The sequence below is a fragment of the Polypterus senegalus genome, chromosome 10 (assembly GCF_016835505.1).
Source record: "Polypterus senegalus isolate Bchr_013 chromosome 10, ASM1683550v1, whole genome shotgun sequence".
NCBI lineage: Eukaryota > Metazoa > Chordata > Cladistia > Polypteriformes > Polypteridae > Polypterus > Polypterus senegalus.
The window spans coordinates 24,513,430-24,536,143 of NC_053163.1; the positions used below are offsets into that span (position 1 = coordinate 24,513,430).

A 22,714-nucleotide genomic window follows, 5' to 3' on the forward strand; every position below is an offset into this window, starting at 1 on the left:
ACTCGATTACACGTCCATCTCAGACAAGATATGCATGACCTGTCCTGGCTGCAGAGGGGGTTCCATGTCCTCTGTCTTGGGTAATTCTTAAGAGTTAGCTGACGCCTTTACAAGTTCACCAATATAGTAAAACTGCTATATAGTCTTTGGGTTGTTTTTGACCACAAGCAGCTAGTATAATATAAAGTATATTTGGGTGGTAATGTTTTTAAGAGGCAAAAATACAAAAAAGGTAAATAATCCCTAAATTCATAATTATGCAGTCACTGTTCTAAAATATTACCATTTTGCATATTTCATTTCTTCATAAGTCAAACTTTGATGGTAATGACTGATGTTTCAGACAGAGCACTTAAATCCAAAAAATGAGATGAATCAAGTGTTACCAACAAACATCCATTCACATGTCTTTGATCATCAGCTTCAATGGAATTCCCATAGCCGAGTCCGAGTTCCAATAAGTAAGTTGGGATCACCTGAGCAACCTATTCAACAAAAAAACACAATATAAAAAAAAAAAGCGCAGAAGAATCTACTCTTCGAAGGTGTAAATCTGGCCAAGAAGATTATGCAAAAGCTGCCGATTTTAATCCCCCAGGGATTTGTGATGATGCGAAAGGCAGAGAGGCCACTTCGTGCATTAAGAATTTGCATATTTTCTACCAACGTCTAAGTGATGCATTTTTGTTAAAAAGCGCAGGGGTGGGTCATATGGTTCCAGCAGGGTGATGTTTATATATTTATTCCTTTATTAAAAATTAAAGCTTCAGCAGCAAACTTCCTCAACACCCCCATTAGTACAGCATCCGCTGCTGCCCATGTAATTTAACTAAGGCCGGATAATAAACTAAGCAAAGCCAGAAATTTTGTTGGGAGGCGAACTGTTGTGGTTCAACTTGTGAGCCCATGGTAATGACCTCTGTCTCCTCATAAAGCTGCTTTATATCAAATGGCTGACTTCATTACAAGAGGTTCTTTGCATCTATTCCCACAATATAGGCAAGCAAAGCCCACAAAGTAAAATCATTTATATTTGTTAAAATGCTAATTATCTTTATCTGGATTCGCTTGAATGAAAACTGCAACCGCCTCAATGAAATATTCAGAAAGGCTTATGTGAAAAGGATCACATAATCCATTTTTTTTGCTTGTTTCTGATTTTTTCATTCTTTGTCTTTTAATGGGCAGCAGTCGCTAGGCCCTGTTTGCTTCATTATTTGTAATGTGCATCAATAAAATTAAATCCGCTCTTTATTTTGCTGTCAGTTTCAGATTCTTTGTTGTTTTCTTCACTGGATTTTCTTATCCCGCAGCTGGATTAGGTATAGTTGATTATAATGAGGAGGTAAAAATAAATCCGCTATTTGAAAGCTCAACTAATTGTAACTCGCCAGTGTCTAAGTTATCTTCTGCTGGTACAGAGGAGTGTGATGGCTGGCGGTGGGGAGTTCTCAGTTGGTGTGTTGCTATCGACTCAAACCACAAAGCATCTCAGTTAAGAGATTTGGGTCGTGGTGAACTTCTGGTGGTCAGCCACAAACGTGTGGCTTCTGACTCAGAAGCAGTGCCAGTACAGCATGATATATTAGGGGAGCTCCTTATATCTTAGCTGCACAGATACCACTTCTGCTGAACGCTACAGGTGGAGAGCTTCCAGATGAGGTCAGCTTTGCTCACGCTCTCTCTCAGCCCTCAGCTTTTCTGCAAACCACCACCAGTACACTCCTCCACATCCACAGTGCAAATCCCACTGTTGTCGCTAAGTGTACTGGTGTGGACTTACATCACAAAGAATCTCATTTTACAAATTTGCACTGTTGTGAACTGCCAGGGGATAGTCGCAAACTCCCAACATTTGGCTTTGAAGTCATCTGCTTGCAGCGTGTGTTAATAAGATGTGAGGTTTCTGAAATCGTTTAGACCCTCAAAATGGACTGACACCCCAAAGTGCATCCCAAAATGTGATTGCTGTGTCTGTGGAAGATTGCTTGTCCATTGCCGGGGTAACTGCAGGCTCCCAGCGCTGCAGCAGAATGCCATGGAAGCAACTCTGAGCTGATCGTGGTTGCACTATAAGCACCTGTGGTCGATGGGTGATGCAAGGAACATTATAAATGCAGGGAACAGTATTACTTGGCCATGACCCTGCCTAACTGCTGTGTCTGTGTATAGGAGAGTGATAGATCCTGCTACAATAAATAACCGTGCTGTTCCTGTTTCAAGGGGAATAAAGTTGGTTTTGCTAAAGGACTGAGACTCAACCTCATGTTTTGAGGTGCAAGACATCGACTCACATGTCACAAAGAGAAGTCCTCATCTCAGCCACTGCTTCTGAACACTGCGAGCGGGGTCCTTCCTAATAACATTAGCTGTGCTCTCTTTCTCAGGCCTCACCTTTTCTGCATGCCACCCGTACAGCTGGTTATTATGGAAATGGATGGATGGATGAGACGAACATATGAATAATACCGGAAACAGTTTATTTTACTTGGAGGAAACCATAAAATCTTACCAGAGGCAAAGGAAGACATATCACTTGCTGAAAAGATGTTAGTAGATGGCTTTTCTACATACACAAAGTGTTGTGAATTTTGATTAAATTAATATGTTTGCCTTAGATTATTTGTCTATTTTTTAAATGTTATATTTTGCTCCTTTTGCTGAAATTTTCCTGAGGCATTTTTTTTTTTCTCAGCGAGTGAGCATCTTGGATGTGGCTTTATTATCCTTTTTGGCTCGAACTTGTGATGTCAGAGCTGCAACAACATAAAAGATGGCAGCAATCTATATCTATTGAGATATTTCTAAAAGACTAAGCCTTAAAAAATATGGTAAAATGACTGAGCAAGACCTCTGTAGACCGATTGCAATATCTTTGACATCACCACATATTCAGGAAAAAAAAAAAAAAAATATGTAGAGAAGCACAGTCCTTTCACAAGGAGGTTGGGCAGTTTGGTTTGTTGTTCCATTACAGTCTGATAAATAGATTTCTACTGAAAAATATTTTATGATTGACATTATAGAAGACCAGTTAAGCACTGCATTGACTTCCTAGACCAATCAGAAGCCTTCCAGAAACCAATTAGATGATATGCAAATGTAAGTAAGATGTGCTCCCTAAAAAAGTTAAAATTAGCATGTGTATAACCCTGCCTTGTTCTCGGATTAGAAAATATGTTTTAGCTAAACTGTAAGATAAATGTGGCTCTACGATGAATAACGGTTGGGGTAAAATTCTAATTTCATGCCTTCAACAAGTATAGTTCAAACAAACACTGAAAAACTAAAGAAAATGGCTTAAATCTTAGAAGATTAAAAATCTTAGCACTAATTTTGAGCCTATGCACACCAAAGACCCTCCTTTTGAGTTTAGGGCTAGGTTGCCAGGGGTAAGGCCTACTCAATGGTGGGCAGATTTGGGATTTTTTTTCTTTTTTTTTTTTTTCTTAGGCCTGCATCTTAATTTGAAGGGCTAGCAGAATAAGATCATAAGAATTCCAGTTCTTTTAGCATATATGATCTGACCTTTGTGGAAAATTCAAAATGGCTGCAACACAATTTCACAACATGCCTCCTTATGGATTGTGATGTGGATGTTTTGAAAAAATTATTTGGAGGTAACAGTAGCCAGGTATTTCTGTTTACAGTTTACATTGAAATATATAAGAATTGGTTTTGGAAAACAACTGTGTTGGTCAAGTAAACAAAAGGATGTACCAGAAGAAAGAATGATGTAATACACAAAATGTACTGAAAGACAATTAGGAGATGACTAAGAAATCAGCAAATGTCCTGTAAACAGCCAGAGTGGACAATTGTTACATACACAGAAATTTCAAGGATGGTGGTTCAACCCAAAGTGTATGATGAACAAGATAATAAAATAGACTTTTGTCATAAATAAGTAATTTGGGTGTAAACTAATGAACTAACTGGAGTAAAGTTTTGGGTTGATTGACACTGCACGTTTCTTGGTGACTGTTTCTTTGATCATGCTGACCATGCTATATAACATGCTGCTGTGATGAATGCTCCCTTTTCATGAAGTGATATTAAAGGTGCATTGAACAAATTTTCTTCCACTTGGTTTGTAGTACTAGAGTGTTGGACCATGTTAGCCATAATGGATACAATGAAAAGTCAAGCAAAATGACATCTTTTATTGGCTAACTGGAGCTTTCAAGACAGCTTAGGCCCCTTCTTCAGACTGTTTCTAATAGTAATTTTAAAACAAGATTTCTTCCAAATTTAAATTCTGTATACTTGCAACAGGGACAATAGGATAGAGTGCCCCCTATTGGTCTATGCAATCTCTACACCCATCAAACCGCGGGCTCCTATGCAGATTTTTGGTGACCTTTTCTCACCCTAAGTATTTTTTTTTATTAAATCAATATAATTGTGTCACTTATTCAACATGTTTTAAAATTTGTGTTTTTACATCTGTAGCAGTGAACTGGCACCATTTTAAAATGACAAAAATGCTTTCTTTACTTAAGAATACAGTTTCCCATGAGAAATTAATAAATACCATAATTGTGCAAAAATATTCAGCTTGAAAAATATCAAACATATCCATTAAACAGGTTCAGTAATGAAAGCATAGATGGATGAATGGCAAATATATCAAGTTAAGATACGGCCTATGAAAAGCGATTGCAAAATTCAAAGAGAGGATTTTTTCAAATACCTTCAATTTCCCCTTGGTGTCAATGTTACTGGTTCAATGATCGACAGTGCTGTAAATCATTTATATTCTTCTGCCTTCTTATTTATTTCTACATTACCAAACATTATCCTGAAAACCCATTCAACAAGAGACTCTCTGAGTTTTATCCTGAAAGAAGTGTCACCTTGTGACATTTATATAACATCATTTGCTTTGAAAGAAGAAGCTGTCAGAATTTTTGGATTAAGAGGTTTCAGGCTGTTGTTATGGGTTATGTTAGGTTACTTTGTAGATACTAGATATCATGGCTTGTGCAGCAAAATGATTAATAAAATATCTTTCCAAGCACTTATTCATCTTTAGAACTTTATCCTTAATCTGCTAAATTGAACACAGGTCAGTAGAGAGCTTATTTTGGCAGCAAGGGGATGACAAGCATGAAGCTAAAGCTACACAGGGATGGCTTCAATCAATATGAATGTCCTGGAATATCCATGTCAGAGTGCAGATATCAGTCCAATTGAGAATTTGTGGCTGGACTTGAAAAGGACTAATTCTAATTCTGATGTTCTTGCAGCCTGACAAAGCTTGAGAAGTTCTGCAGAGAAGAATGGGGAGACATTCTAGATGTGCAAATCTGACAGAGAGCAAGGCTGTCATGGCTGTTAATGGTGCATCTGATTGAAGGGGGTAAAAATGAGATCTATTACTTTGTGTTTTCTATTTGTAATGAATTTTAACCACTTTGCAGAAGTCTTTCACTTGGACATTAAAAAGTCTGTTGCTCGATGTCACAAAAACCCATTTAAGTCGAATGTGATTCAATGTTGCATAATAATCAAACGTGAAAAGCATGCTGCTTTGCACTGGATAACTCTAAAGGGGTTCATTGGTTTTGATAATTGATGATTTGCCATGGCTGGAATGGGAAAAGTGGCATACAAGACACGATGGCCTCAGCGGGACCCCAGTGTAAAAAATGAGCCGTTCTAAATGCCAATGTGAGGACATGAGGACAGCCAGGTAGTAGTATGCATTTTTAGATTTTGTCTTAGAAGTAGTATGGAATTTATAGTTAATATATAATCATCCACAAATTATTACCGTATATATATATATACATATATACCGTATATGAAGTTGTAACAATGAATTATTAAAACCTAAGAAAAAGGACTGAAGGTAACTAAAGGATTAACTAAACATGGCTTAAAGCTTGAGCACATGAGGCTTGCCTCACCTTAGAGGAACCACCAGCTTGATTTTCCAAGGTTAAAAAGAGGTAAATGAGTAGCAAACACCCCTCTAGAAAGCAAAGACAAACTAAAAGGAAAGCCTAAACACCCCTCCTGTGAAGCAGTACTAAGATCAATAGAAATGTCTGCAGATCAACCCTATTTAGGAGGCAGCATTCAGGTAAATGGAAGAGTCGGAAGGACTCAGAAAATACTGGTGGCATTAGTTGATTGGAAGAAATAGTAAAGCTATACATATAACAGGTCAGTTGACGTGATGTATTAGATGGGGTAAAGGTAGTAGAAAAACATAAATTAATTATATTTTTGATTTCTAATTCCATGGATGAAGACATTTATATATGATTTGTGTGAATAAAGAAACACTCTGAACTCTCATCTGGGCTCCATAACTACCTTCTTTGAAAATAGAACAAAGTTTTTCAACATAAGTTTCTATGCAAGCACCAATATGAGACTGAGGTCACAAGGAAATTGTCAGAAGACAAGGAGAACTCCAAGATCTCACTGGGTGACAATTTAGGGTTTCCACGTAGACAACGTGGAGCGGGGAAGTTGAAACTTCCTTCACAGCAGTTTAGTTTTACAGAATGTGTGCCTTCACCAGATTTCTGTGGTTTCCTACTGAATATAATTAAGAGTGCCCTTTTAGTCTTTGGCATTTGAAATTAAGATCAGATAAAATGGCACATACGTGCATCCTTTCACGTGCACATGATGGGGTGTAGGACAATGTCAGAGGCAAAGGGATGATGCATCTTTGGAGTATTTTGAATGGCATTGTGTTTGTCTCTAATTGTAGGGCTCTTGGGGATTTTTGTTGGCTGCTGTCTTTTCATTTCTTTTGAATTTGCTTACTTGCTGTCACTGGATTGGAAATGGCGAGGTGGGAAAGTGCAATAAACTTTCAAAAACCACTTTTTGTGGCTTGGATGCTGGCTGGGAAGGTGCGTTTTTTCAGGCATGGGGAGCAGAGCATAGGAATTAGCGCAATTTAGTGAGAGGAATGGCAAAACACAACCAAAGGCTGAATTATGAAAAGCTCATTGGAACAGAATGTGACTGGAGGTGAATTGCCCTGATAGGAAGAAGATTTGGGTATGTGAAGTTTTCACAATTTCTGTGCATTTGTATAGTACGTTTTAACAACTATTTATTTCTTTCACATTTTTGGAATGTACACTTTAAATATTTTTATCTTTTTATTGCACAATAGATTGTGCTTTTGTTTCCAAATTGCACCTCTGTGTCTGATTCTTATTGTTTTACTGGCTTTGATCCCTCTATCAAGATCCTGAGGTCTGCCAGATTTACCGGTTAAGGACCCAAATGTCTGAGAGGAGCCCATCTGAAACTGGAGAGCAAGCAGCATCAGAGTCACTAAGAGTGTTTAACTCTTTAAGTGTGAACTGGGGCTCAGGAATGAAAACACAGCGGAGGTCATTAGTTGACATCTTGGTGGCATTCTTCAGGATTTCCTGTTTTGATCCTGGGGATTAAAGGCTGTGTTCTGCTAGTAAGCTGTTAAGTTTGTAGTTGTGAGGTGAGTTGAAGCAAAGGTTCAAACTAACAGGAAGACAGTAATGAAAAGAAACAGTAGGAGGTGAGACAAACTGAGTGTTTGAAACTCAAACAGAACTAAAGGTGTGCAACAGGCATATTGAGGCACTTTGGGTTTATTCGTTATGTTTTTTCTGTTCAAAACTGTGTCATCTCTCACTTGCATGGTTTATATAATAAAATAATTTCTGATAAAAGATGCGCCCCCTTGCAGATCTAACTGGGACCTCAGCTATAAAGCAAATCATCTAACTAGACAAGGATGTTAAAGCTACTAGGGACCTTATGCTGATCCCAGCAGCAACAGTTTCAAGATGACATTCACCCAGAATTTGACACCACTTTGCTACATGGGGAATTCTCCTTTATTGTACAGAGACTATTTAAAGGACTTTTTTTCGGTCTGATTGTAAATCACTGAATAAAAGTAAGAACAAAAAGAAATTTCATTCATTCAATTTGTTTTGTTAAAGAGCCTCTTTTCGCTGCGACCATTACATCTACGCATTTAGTATCATACAATAAAAAGCAACAGATTGCAATAAATGGTAATAGAGTGCTAGAATTAATGAAGAGAGGCACATCAGCGGTAAGACTATCAACAGGGCACACTGTTAAGTGTGTTATTCAAATGGCAATTTTACACAAGTGAATGACTCATTCTGAACTGGGCAATTTGAAGAAAAAAAAAAATCTGCACTCACGGGGACCGCACTGATGGACGCTAATAGAGAGAGATGGTTATTGCAGTCGTGTCTCCAAGAGAGCCGGAGTGTGAATGAAAACTATGGGAAGACATAGAAGGGCTGGCGACCCAGCCAAGTCTCTGTTAACATTTGGTTAGTGAGTAAGGAGTGGCGGGGAAAAAAAAAGTTATATGTGAAATCATCGGAAAGATTCTTTCTCTTTTCCCATTCTTTTGTGCAAAAGGGTCTAACCAATCTGACTCCCCAGATTTCAGACTGTCAGTGGAGTGGGAATGATGAAGGAAGGAGAAGAACTTTTCTCAAAAGCCAGAATGTTTTTGATGTGTTTAGTTTATTCATTTTCTATGCTAAAATAGAATGGAAAATGGTCCTTGTCTATTAATTTTAATTAAGAATCACCTAAATATTTTGATAATTCATTTTAAGGAGAAAGTGTAAAAAGGTATTGGTTGACTCTTATACTAGCGTGCCACAATGTTGGCTCCCATTTATGATGTTAGCAGCTGGAGCTATAGCCTCTGAATCTGGACACATGATTTTAGTTTTATGAAACTTTATACAATGACAATGAGATATAAAAGGTTAGCTGCCAGAAGAACAGAGGAGGGGAAAGTCAAATGAAGAATGCTCTGTAACGCCCAATTCTCCAAACAAGACAAGAATAGTGCTACTTGGAAAGACTAAACTTCTAATAGTACCAGGTTGTATGGTGTACATTGCCACACTTTATTTTACTTTTGTTTATGGCACTAGTTGAATAATGATTTAAGATTAAAATGTATTAAATGCTGCATCCCTGTTTACACATTTGCTTTATTGGATTGCCAGGGGCTGGGAACAGTGTTCCATTCTCATGTAGCTAAAGATTAAAATTTATTAAAGCCTGTATCTCTGCTTACATGTTTGCTTTATTTTACTGCCAGGGGCTGGGAACAGAGTTCCATTATCATGAAGGTCAAGTACGGTGAGGGACATTGATCACTTAATAGGAAGACTTCTGTGAAGTCTTTGTGACGTATAAAGGAACTACTGATAGAAGCTAGTGGACCGTAGTCCTAGGTGTAAGTGCACTGCAGCTCTGAACTGCATATCCCCAAGTTTGGTAAGTCTAACCAAAGTAGCAAAAGAGATGTGACAAATGACTATGCTTCTAATAGAAAAGAATGTGTGCATTTGAAAAGGAAGTTTATGTTTTAAGGAATGGTTGTTTCAAAAGCTTTTCCACGATAAAACAAGGAGTTTGAGGTGTTGAGCCAATGTAAGTTTCAGGCTTCCTGTGCATTTATCTATAATAATAAAAGGCAAAGCCCTCACTCACTCACTCACTCACTCACTCACTCACTGACTCATCACTAATTCTCCAACTTCCCATGTAGGTAGAAAGCTGAAATTTGGCAGGCTTATTCCTTACAGCTTACTTACAAAAGTTAAGCAGGTTTCATTTCGAAATTCTACGCGTAGCGGTCATAACGGTCGATAACGTTCAACAACGCCCGCCATGTTGAACTTTCTTATTTATGGCCCCATCTTCACGAAATTTGGTAGGCGTCTTCCCTGCGCTAACCGAAACCGATGTACTTACTTATTTCGATGGTATGATGCCACTGTCAGCCGCCATATTGAACTTTCCAACGCCACCAATTTTCAAACTTCCCGTAGGTAGAAGGCTGACCCCATCTTCACGAAATTTGGTAGGTGGCTTCCCTGCGCTAACCAAAACCGATGTACGTACTTATTTCGGTGGTATGATGCCACTGTCGGCCGCCATATTGAATTTTCCAAACGTCACTAATTCTCCAACTTCCCGTGTAGGTAGAAGGCTGAAATTTGGCAGGCCCATTCCTTACAGCTTACTTACAAAAGTTAAGCAGGTTTCATTTTGAAATTCTACGCGTAACGGTCATAACGGTCAACAACGTCCGCCATATTGAACTTTCTTATTCATGGCCCCATCTTCACGAAATTTGGTAGGCGGCTTCCCTGCGCTAACCAAAACCAATGTACATACTTATTTCGGTGGTATGATGCCACTGTCAGCCACCATATTAAACTTTCCAACGTCACTAATTCTCCAACTTCCCGTGTAGGTAGAAGGCTGAAATTTGGTACTTATTTCGGTGGTATGATGCCACTGTCGGCCGCCATATTGAACTTTTAACGGAAACCGATGTCCGTACTTATTTCGTTAGTATGACACCACTGTCGGCCGCCATATTGAACTTTCCAACGTCACTAATTCTCCAACTTCCCGTGTAGGTAGAAGGCTGAAATTTGGCAGGCTCATTCCTTACAGCTTACTTACAAAAGTTAAGCAGGTTTCATTTCGAAATTCTATGCATAATGGTCATAACGGTCAACAACGTCTGCCATGTTGAACTTTCTTATTTATGGCCCCATCTTCTCGAAATTTGGTAGGCGGCTTCCCTGCACTAACCGAAACCAATGTACGTACTTATTTCGGTGGTATGATGCCACTGTCGGCCGCCATATTGAACTTTTCAACAGTCTTTGTTACTTATGGGCCCATCTTCAAGAAATTTGGTACACGGGTTCCCAACGCTAACTGAATCCTACTTACGTACATATATACATCCATAGCCTGCACCTCGGTCACCGCGTGAGGTGGCGTTGTGTCCCCCGTCCCAACGCCTCCCACGTTGTTGACTGGCTGCCTGCCTATATAAGACTGTCCGTCGCTCCGGTCTCTACATTCCCTTCCTTGCTTCGCCACGGGATTCACATCTCCCTACTGATAACTACAGCCCAAATTTGTTTAATCCACGGCTTCTCCGCTGTTTTATTGTTTGTTTATTACAATTATAGGTATTGTATAGGTATTTTACAATTACTTTACATTGCTCAGGTACCCATTTCCTTTATCATTCCAACCCCCATTAACATGTCTATCGAGGTGATCACCATCGATCAAAGAACTGTCACTTACCGAGTGGTTTCCTGCCCGGAGATACCACCTACCTTTTCCATTCTCTTTGTTACATATTGCACGGCCATATCAGGCTCACTCTTGATATCCGGAGGAAGATTCTGTCTTATGTATTGAATGACTGGGACAGGTTCAAGGTATGGACTGATTACGGTACAGGAGATAATTATACTACACAGGAGCACTATAAGAGTGAAATGCTTAAGCCCTTCACCTATGGTTCTGCATGTGAGTTGATGGCTGCCACTGAATTGTTCGGTTGTCGCTTTCAAGTGTACCGAAATGGCCAAATAGTTTACACCTTTCGACAACCGCCAATGCCTCTTAAACATCTTAGATTCACGTAGTGGACACTTTGACGTTTATGAATGTTTAAACTCTCAAAAGCTGGATGTGATTTTATCAATGAAACCGGTTGTGTGCTTACAACGCTTGACAGATGCCAAATGTCACTTCAACACAACAAATCCTGCAAATACTGTCGTAATTGAAACAAACCATGAAACTCAAACCGATTATGACAGCAGCAATCCAAGCTGTGACATTTGAGACAAGATTACTGTTCACATGGCCAACTGTAAGTTACATGCTCAAGAGTAAGCTCAGCGCACAGCTTGGTCATGTTACTACCGGATGGCCGAACTGACAACATGGTATACAAAGAGATCCTTAACAAATAATTATTGGCATATTTTCCCTCAGTTTAAAAAGGTTTAATTTTCTTCTTAATAAAAATTTTAATGCAGTACTTCACCGCTGCGAAGCGCGGGTATTTTGCTAGTTTTTTATAAAAAGAATGGGTACATTATGTCCTGACTCGGCAGGAAAGCAGGGGAACTAATTTTGTGAGTAAACCGAGAGAAGAGGGGAAAAAGGGAAAACAAAAGAAAATAAAAATAAACCATAGCAACCATAACCCAGATGAGAGGCAAAATCAAAGTCAGTTAAACAAGCAATAAGCAATACAAGAAGATAAAACACACAGTAGATCAAAATTAAATTAAGGTTTTTATCTGCAGATCTGATAAGGTTCCCAGTTGCCGGTTGTTAATTAAGTCAAGGTCACAACCCCAGAGACCCCACCCCAAGAAATGAGGGACGTGACCCTAACAACGGTACACAAGATGTCTTCTCTTAAAGAGGCTACGAAGCATCAGTTGTCAGCTTAAGTCATGACACATTAGCTTTCTGGTATAATACTCCACCCTTTCTCGTTTTTCTTCATTTTTGCATGCCCTTTGTAATGGACTAACACAGACAATAGTAATATGGAGGTACATTTCTAACATCACAGGCAACGAATAAAAACAGTTTCCATTGTATACTTTGTAAAGCTGTTGGAGTTTCAGAGATGGCACCACACCATGGTCTTCTGAGAAGAAACGAGCAAGATGTGAAAATACGCACATAAGGAGCTCAGCTTAGAAATGAAGGTAGAAAAAGAGATTCAGGGGTTCAAGTCAATGCAGTTTTGGACTACAACTATGAAAACACGACATGGAGGGCTTTTGTTTATTTCGAAAGAGAAACCATTTTTTCCCCTTTGATTTCCTTCATCATCATTTCATTGCATCCTGCAATAAATGCATCATCATTAAGGGGACTATTTCCACCATTTTTTATTTTACATCTGTCTCATCTGTACATCTGGAGCTTCTACTTAACTGCAAAAAAAGTCTAATAGCCAGTTGATCTTCTCGATAGTTTAAAAAAGTCTTCTGTAGACTTACCTACTAATTTTGTGCCATGGGGAGAAAATCATTTGTGAATTGGATGACTGTTTTGAAATGTGATAAAAATTCAGGCAGATGTCCAGTAGCTGATGCAGATGGACTCTCAGGTTAACACTACATTAGAACCATCGCATATATTTTCAGTTTCAAAACATCAAGTTTACTCCAAGTGGCTTCTGAATACTTTTGTTCTCACTAATGACACATCAGACCTGAAAATGCATCTTTGCTGCCCTTCCCCAAAAACCAAAGATGGCCAAACACAGCTTGAGTGGATGTATAAATGAATAATTACACGGCACAAAGCATATAATGTTTGCATCTGTTTTCACTTTAAATGTTTGAATACACTGTCAGTTTTAAAAAAATTGTTCACAGGGTTGTGCTATTGCTGGTGTGACAGCTGCTTCGTTTATTAGTATTTTCTAATGAAAAGTAAAACATGGTTCAATTAGCTGGACACAAATATATAAAATGAAGTGGAATATTTTTTCGGAAGAATAAAAATTATACTGACATATTTCTCCAAATATCTAAATATTTGTAAATGACAAACTGCATGTGGGCTTATTATAAATCAGTCCGTATCAGCAGTCAGCACATATTTTCGGCATCTCCACAAGTTTTCCTTTATTGTGAGTATTGCTTAGGTTAGATTAGATAGACTTTACTATTCCGAGGGAAATTTGTTCTACCAGCAGCAAGACAGACCCCAAGGGGTACTGGATATGAGCGGTTGTCCAAATACACTTCAGTATTTAACTATAAAAAGTGAAAGGACAATTTTTAGTCAGCTGGAACATTGAAGTAATGTATGATGTAAAAAGATATTTTTCTATATAGTTTATTAAAATAATAGCCATTCTTATATAAATGACCCTTTTCACTTTGTTATTATGGATGATTGATGAGCAAACATTGTAAATATATCTATTTAAAATGACATTTACAACATAAAATGTGTGCAGAAACAGACCAAGTCTGCATACTTTCTGAATCCACTGCATTTCGCCGAATAGGTAAATGACAAGCAGCACGACAGATCGACTATAAAAAATGTCCATATCAGCGTCTGCACTCAGTTTTGCAGTCAATGAGAAGCCCCTGCACAAAAAATGATGGCATTACATTCACGTTTGCTTTATTTGCATATCATTACTTGGCACTGCCTCTGCCATAATCAGTGGCTGTCTCCTTGACCCTCTAACCTATTACCTTTCACATTAGCAGCTCCCGTCTCATTTTGTTTACAATTCAGTATGAGCAGGTAGGTTTTAGGAAAGTAATGTATTTGTCGTGGAAAGTGATAATAAAAATAACGCCAGCAGTGACATTTATTCCATTCCTTGTGAAAGGCTCAATAAGTCACATCATCACAGATGCAGACTGCCTTTGACTGCTAATCAAGTGTAATTTTTCGCCAAATAGAGAATATCACTTAGAATATGCTGTACATATTATTTACATCAAGTACTGTCCAAAATGTAATGCCAGACTTATTGACTGCATGACTTGCACTGTGTGACAGGGCATCAACATTGCATTTGCTATGACTGCTCTTTAGTGATGAATAAACACCACATATTTACTTTTTCACAGATTTGACAAAATAGCAGAAATTTGTGAGAACTTCGTCAAACTCATTGGAAGTCAATGAGGAAGGATAAACTGAACTGGTATAATGGTGCAATGGTGTTTTAAGTGTCCCTGGTGACTTGGGATATGTCCGCCAACTATGCTGGAGCAATTATTGTGGCCAAAATTGTGACCTAATCTGAGGCAAGAGTGCAAACCACTGAACCGTCCTGATATAAAATGAAATGATTAAATATCAGAACAGTGAAAAAAATTTTTGCAGACAGTGAATTCACTAAGGTTTGCCCCAGACGGATACTATAGCAGGTGCTCACCTCTCTCAAAGTTGTTTAATTCTCCCCTTCATTTTTTCTCATTCGCTTCTGTTGCTACTACAAAATGCACAACACACACATGGATCATTCACTCGTTCCCGTTTGCATCAACTGCACAACACTCTGGATAATAATATTAAAGGGGTAAGTTTAGTATTACACACAAGTCCATACAAAAAAATGTTACCTTTAGGTAACAAATACACTGACACATGCAGTTTCGTTTTGTGTGCACATTTTGTGCTTGAATGAAATCACAAGGTCTCCACTGATTTTAGCCCACTACTAGAATCTGCATTATATATTGGGTTGGTGAGTCTCACTCATCCAATGTTGGCTGGTACAGTTCTATGATGTTGTGGCATTGCAAATCATCATGGGCCACTGGGAAAAAAGTTTTGCCTAAGCCACAAACAAAAGGCAGTTTTCCAGGAAAATATTTGATGAACAAAGTATATTCACTACAGTAAACACCTTGGCAAATTTTGACAATCAGAGCTACTGCTCATCAGACCCTAGGTTGTACCCTTACTTTTAACTTCTAAATAAATCTGTGCTATCCTGACCTGCCTATTTTGATTCAATTCAGATACTGAATTTTGATGAAAATATTCCATTAACATGCTATAAAAGGCAATATCTCTAAGTTATATGCCTCTGCCATGATCCCTTCATGGCCTGACAAGTATCAAAAACTTCCCACTTTTTAAATTCCAGAGCATCGTTGTAGGAGGAAATGGCTAAAAGCAATACATTGATTTCCTCATGGGATCCTCCTTCCTAAGATGAATGGAAACAAAGCTGTAAAGGCTGTCATACTCTTCTCCCTTCTCTGCTACACTGCTAAATTTCAAAACCTACAGTGACCAATAACCCCACGGTTTGTGCTGACATCTACCACTGAGTATTACGTAAAGGCTCGGTGATCTGAATCACTAAGACAGTTTAAACTGCGGAATGGGGTTATGTTCCTGGCCTGCTTCCTCTACTCTCAACCCTGGAAGTTTATGTCTAATTGGTACGGCGACATAGCTGTTCAAATAGCGACACCGATCTCGACTGGAACATGTCTGCCAAGGCCAGTGACATCACTTTGTGTGTGGCTACTCTACTCCAGTATTACCTGAGGAGGATGTGTCAAAAGCTGATGCCCAGAATTCACAACTGCAAGTGAAAAATGTAAAATAATAAAAAAAAAAAAATTAAGGAAGCATTTTTAAAACATTTTTCCTTCTATAACTAGGAGAAATGAAGGAAGGATTTGAATTAAAAAATCAGTCTGAAGCCCCAGTGGACATTCTATACAGTATAGCACTGGTCACAATTCTGCTGATTTTTCAATATTTTTCCTTTTCATAAATAAGTAACCATCACTTCTATAGCAGGTACTGTGCAAACCTTCTTTTGCAGTAGTAAAGTCAAGAGAAATAAGGGAAGCACAGATTAAAATGACTGAAAAGGTCCCTTTTTGCCTTAGGGTGATGTGCCACTAAACTGGACTCTATTGTCACAGCTGCCTGGTGCTGCCTTAACAGAGTCACACACTCAAAAAAAAAATCTTCTATAAACTAATCACCACCGAGTCTCTGCCGTTACTTCAGGGTATCGGATAACTGAGGGATTTTATCAAACTGTACAGCAGCCAGGCACAACTGAGTGAACGGCCGAGTTTTCCAAAATGATGTTATACTGCACACCTGAGGGGACCTCCAGTGCTATCAAATAATATGGAAAGATACAAAGCCTGCAACTTATTTGGAAGGATGATTGGTAAGAAGCGAAGGACAAGATGACCTCCCTCCAAGCACATTCACCCTTACTAATTAAAAGCAATGCAAGTCAACCTTTCTTTTGGTTTCGTTATGATCACACCATACAGTTTAAAGTTACAATTTCCGAGAATGGAAACTTTGAAATCCTATAAGTACAGGGCCTTCGGGAAGCATTCAGAACCCCCTCATTTTTTTCACATTAAATTAAATTGCAGCCTTATGCTAAAATCATTTAAATTCATTTTTGTATCTCAAACAACACGTCATACCCCAGTATGAGCAAGCAAAAACAAGTTTTAGAAATTTTTGCAAATTTATTAAAAGTTCCAAGTATTCAGACCATTTGCTGTGACACTTGAATTTGGGCTCAGGTGCAACCCATTCTATTAATCATCATTGAGATGTTTGTACAACTTGTTTATCGCCCTCCTGGGGTCAATTCAGTAGACTGCATATGGATAAGACGGCACACACCACTCTATAGGAGGTCTCACAGCTCAGCAAATACCAAACCAGGAGGTCGAACATGGTCAACCATTTTCAGCTGTTGTCCCAGCCACCTTAGTCAGGACCTGCTGGGATGCCCAGAATCTGACTCCATTATTCCACCATCATCTGTAGTATGATCCTTAGAACCCTCACCTGCTCCTGTTCCTAACCTGCCCATGATGCCCATTTCTATGGCCTCCTCATGGGGGAATCCCATTGCTGCATCTCCACTCCCCAGCTTTTCTCGTCTGTTCTTGATCTCGATCCTTCCTCTTTGTGTCCTACTCAGACTCATTTTATCCTTGTGGGTGCACGTGCTTTCACTAACATTTCATGGGGCACCAGTAGGAAATGGTAGTACCGACTTCTCCCACTCATGAATGAGCAATCAAACAATCCATTGCCACAAAGCTTTCCATCAGCAAACACATACCCAAAACCCAAAATCCTGAGCCACACTGTTTGTAAAACCACAACACAGACCCCAACGCACATCGCCACAATGGCATTTTTCAAAATTGGTTCTGGTTACAGTACATGCTGTATTAATTTTACAAATGTTAATTTTGAAGTGTTAAAGTCCAATATCTTAGGGATAAATCACTTAGGTTGAGTGCAAAGTGCACAATTGTCAGCCTTGTAATGTATAGACTGGCACCTTAGCCACTAGGCCACAGAGCAGCTGTCTGACCACCTGAAATCAAGAGTGTAACAAGAAGAGACAAGAGGTTTAGATGTTTGAGATCTGTCACTGCACGGACAGCATATAGTCAAGGTTTCTAAAATCGTACAATAAAGGAACAACTGAAGGCTATTTTTTTAATGACCTATAATGCTATGTTCTCATTTTTGCTGTGTCGGTGAGATAAAACCAAACCTTTCTGGAACTTTCCAAAACGTTAAGGTGGCAACATCACATAACATTTACATACCAATTTAATTTATTTTAAGGTCACCCTGGTCTGAAGTCTATACTGTCACAGTCACGTGCAAGGTGGGAGCCAGCTGTGGATAAGGCAAACCTCCATCGCAGAACCCACTCATGCACAAACAAGGACAGTTTAAAATTGACAGTTAACCTGGCATGCATGGTTTTGGAGGTGTTTAAGGAAAGCCAGAGCAACCCGAAAATGGACATGCAAACATGGAGAGAGAAGTTCCAAAATGGCCTAAGCGGCCGTATGACTGGTACTTCAGAACAGGTCATCCACCTAAATTTAAGCATGTTTGGGCATGGCCAGTACTTGGATGGGAGACCACCTAGAAAAAAACTTGGGTTGCTGCTGGAAAAGGTTCTGGTGAGGCCAGCAGGGAGCACTTGCCATGTGGTTTGAATGTCAATCCCAATGCCCAGGACATTGGAAATTTGAAGCTGCACCATTGTGCTGACCACATGCACATGTGCTCATTTTCAAAGCCATTACTCTCTTACCAAAATCTGACACATTCCAACCTTTAGAGATCTTCTCAATGTCTTCAAAGCAAGTACAAAGTAAAAACTGCATTAGACTATCGATTTTTAAAAAAACATCACCATGTCATGACTCAGTAGCTCAGTGAATATTTAACCACTTGTCACCCCAGCAGTCTAATCTTAGACCTGACCAGTGATCTCAATATTTTATAAGAGACTCCCCAGGATATAAACCAACTTTAGATAGACCACCACCAGTGTGTACTACAAAACACTGCATTATGGTGGCATGTGAAGCAAATGGAAAATGAAGGAAATTGACTTACTGGGCACTCTGTTTATGGCTTTGAGTGGTCGGAGGACCCGGACTGTTCTGATGGCTGACAGATTGATGTTTTGAAGGTCCAAGGAGTATTCAACCATGCTGTGGGGAAAAAAAGAAAAAGAAATTAATTTTTGCTTCATATAAACCACCATCTGAGGCTTTGCGTTGGCCTCTTATCCAATGAGTGCAAAGCTCTCCTAATACAAGCGTCTTACTCTGGCAAATGACCCATCCTCTTCTTATTCTGTTCTTTAAATTCAGCCGCTCGGTGTTTACACCCTTTACAAGTGGACCAGCCAGCTGTCATGCATTTGGGTTAGAGGGTCACCCTCCGAGTTCCTCCCAGGTATGAAGTTCCACTCCAGACCAAGAGAGGGCACTGCCACTAACTGTCTCGTCTTTCAGGCCAATGAGGGCAACTGACTCTACCTCTTTTGATCAATACGCCATAAAAGCACGACTGTCCAGAAGGTGGAATCACTTCTCAATCCAGTTAACAGAGTGAAGGAGCTCCTCGATTACATTGACGAAGAAAGGCCTAGGTTTTGTCATGCCATGTAATCTTTGTTGCCAACTGTTTTGTTTCATTTTCATGCCATCATGCATTTGGAACAGCCGGGTTGGCGCTCCAAAATGTATTTTCTGTTTAACCTATTTGACCCATGGAGGTTCTTAAATGCTAACCTAAGAGCATACTCCTTCTCACCCGTACATCATTGTCACTCAAGAATTGATTATTTCCTCATAAATAGTCATTTTTTGCCCACTGTCAAATCTTGTAATTACGCCGCTATCGCTATCTCTGACCACGCCCCTCTGATAATGGACCTTAAAATAACTGCGTCCTACACACTCATCCTGTAGCTGGCGTCATTAGCTCAAGCAAATTAATTATTTTCTTGAGACAAATGGACCCTCAGAAGTCTCATCAGGTTCACTCTGGGAGACTCTGAAGGAATTTTTAATTTACTTCATTACTCCATATCTTTCTCACAAAAATAAATAACCAGAATATATCTAGAATACGCCAGATCTCCAAATGAGGCACTCCAAAATATATTTTCTGTCGAGCCTTTGGACGATCACACAGCCCGCCTACCTGATAGGGAACACGTTAGCCTGACCAGGCTGCAGAGCTTTTGTTTTACTTCCATTTTGAGTTATAACCCTTATGTATAACTTTTTCTTGTATAGTATTTTTAATAAAATATTCTTTTCTGTGCTTTGATCTCCCTGTGTCATCATCCTAGAAGAGGAGACAAATTGAGAGTCTCTGCCCCCCCCCCATTTTGATTGATTATAGCAAGTGCTGTTGTAGTTGTTGCAGTGTTTAGTCTCTGGATCTGGACTATTTAGACAGACTCATGGTGCAGCATATGGTGTAAATAGATGGGGGCTTTTGGGAACACACACTTGTCACAGAAATGGAGACAAAAAGAACAACTTGACAATCACATTCACTTTCAGTGTAATGATGTACTTGAAATATCTATCACCTTTTCACACAATGCACCGTATAATATTAAGCATCATTCTATTGCTCAGTTATCCGTCTGTGATAGAATGAGTGTTAACGGATTGTATCAGTTCTACATGAATGGGCCAGTAGGTTCCTACTGAGCCTACAAACAGGTTTATGAGGTTCATTATATGTAGTTTAATGAAGGATGCAGGTTGGCAGGAAGTAGCACTGTACCCAATCAAGATTTAAAGCAAACCAAAAAAATACATCAGATGGGACAATAGCCCAGCAAAGCCTAAGGGTCACAACTTGGCCAATTCACAGTGTACCTAACGTGACAATCTGTGTAATATAAAACCAATGCAGAACATCTAGAAACAAAACATGAGAACATGAAGGGAAGGTACAGACTGCACATGGATGGTCTCTAGGGTGTCTCAAACTGGCAGATAAACTTTTGAGCAAAAAGCCAGAGACGCATAGCAAAAACAAAACAAAAAAAAAAGTGAAATAAAACCGAAGCCCAATACAAGAGACAATAATCATGATCGGGAGAACAAGAGAGTTAAAACCCGAAAGTATACATGTGAGAAAAGAGCACAAAGAAACACTTTGAATGCTTCAGAAATTTGCTATCTACAGATTGGATAAGGACTTCCACTCATCGCTGTCCTTTTTATCCTATCGATTCGATTACTCATAGGTCAAGACCTCAGAGGCCACGCCCCTAGCAACGCTGTAAACAGACCTGATGACAGAAACAGGACCCAAAATCATACCAAATCATGATATAGGGAAAGCACTAACATTTTGTTCAGCTTACCCATCTCTCTCACGCTGCTTACTTGGAAGTAAATAAATCGACTAAACCCTGTGTTTTCAGCTTTCATTCCAGTTTTTCATGCGATATCTAGTATATTGTGGTTGAGTGAGGAACAACAAGTCAAAATGATAAATACTGGGGCAACAAGCCAGCCATCTCCATTAAATCAAAGCACACCATGGTGTGAGACTAAAATGAAACAAAAAAAAAAATAAAATGAAGAGCTGCTTTTAGGCTTAAGAAGTTCTTTCTTTGCTTATGTCATAATATTGGAGCTCTACCCTGCGGAGTGCTCTGGACTGAGAGTGACGGCTCCCTCTGGTGACCTTCTGCTTTAAACATGGGAGATCAGAAAGGGCAGAGAAAGCTGCCCTCACTGGATGCCTTCTTGGCACCTTTGAGGGAATGGAAGAGAACATGAATAGTGCCAGCGCCTCCTCTGGTCCTGGAGTGGGCGATCCACTGACACACATGCATGACAAAATAAATGCACGATATTTATAGATATAATAGTAATAAGATGTATATATTGTAAAAAGAAATTCCACATAACTGAAGTTACTCTTTTATAGGTAATCTCAGTTTCCATCACACATCCTCATACAGAGTTCAATGAAATTCTTCATTACGCATGCTGAACCTCATACAAGACACCACTCTGAGTAGTAGAGTGTACAGTATATCAATATATACCAAGCTATATATGTATATATATATATATATATATATATATATATATATATATATATATATACACATACACACACATGCATCTTATACATAAACGTCTATGTGTGAAAGTGTGTATGTCTGTCTGTCTGGCCCAGAAGTGTGAGGCTACAGTATGAAGCTCAAAGAACTGGCAAGGCAGTCCCAAATTAACGAGTTGGAAGAAGAAAGAAGTACGAGACTACAGCATGAAGCTGAAAGAAAGTGACTCCGTCGCCAAAGTGAAACTGCTGAGGAATGAAACTCGCTTAGCCGCTAATAGACAAGCAAGGCGAGCACATTGGCAAAACGAAACCTCCAAGGAAAGAGAAACTCGCTTAGCTGCTTAAGACAAGAGGGGCGAGCACATCCGTAAAACGAAACTGCCGACTCTGCTTTTTAATTTTTTTATGACATTTTCAATAGTTTCTTTTAGCCTGGGCTTTTTGCAGCACAAGCTTAAACAGCTAATATATACACACACACCCATACACATATATACACATACGGTGTGTATACTCACAGAAGAGCAGAAGGTGAGGACTTGAGGACTGATGCTTTAGTTAAAAGAGAAAGATAAAGAGTGGGCTGTTGGGCAGTAGAGCATGTGTACGGGAGAGAGCAGAAAAAATAACTTTTGGGACACCTAAGTAGGAAGAGAAGAAAAATGTATCTCTCCTTTAGCCTCTGCACTCTGGTACCTCCTCATCCCACTAGTTAAACCATTTACTCAGCTTGCTTGCTCCCACCTGCTAACTTTAGTAGATGATCACCCAGAGATCAATGCACTAAAGGTCACATGACAACAGACTGGAGTGTGCAGGTGGGATTAGACTTGGGGCATCACAAACACACACACAGCACATTAAATGTGTATTGTCACTTGTGATGGCCCTGGCAGTCACAACTCATTAGGATTATTTAAAGGGACACCCATCT

The 22,714-nt window shown here is 39.3% G+C and overlaps 1 protein-coding gene across 2 annotated transcripts in view; it reads right to left on the reverse strand.

Annotated features, from left to right (window-relative positions):
- Nucleotides 1-22,714, reverse strand: part of LOC120536964 (voltage-dependent T-type calcium channel subunit alpha-1I-like) — an 808,892-nt gene that overhangs the window by 315,214 nt on the left and 470,964 nt on the right. For both annotated transcript variants that reach the window (XM_039765546.1, XM_039765545.1), the window contains exon 5: nt 18,784-18,881. In XM_039765546.1, coding sequence (XP_039621480.1) covers nt 18,784-18,881 — 98 coding nt within the window. The remainder of the gene's footprint in view (nt 1-18,783; nt 18,882-22,714) is intronic.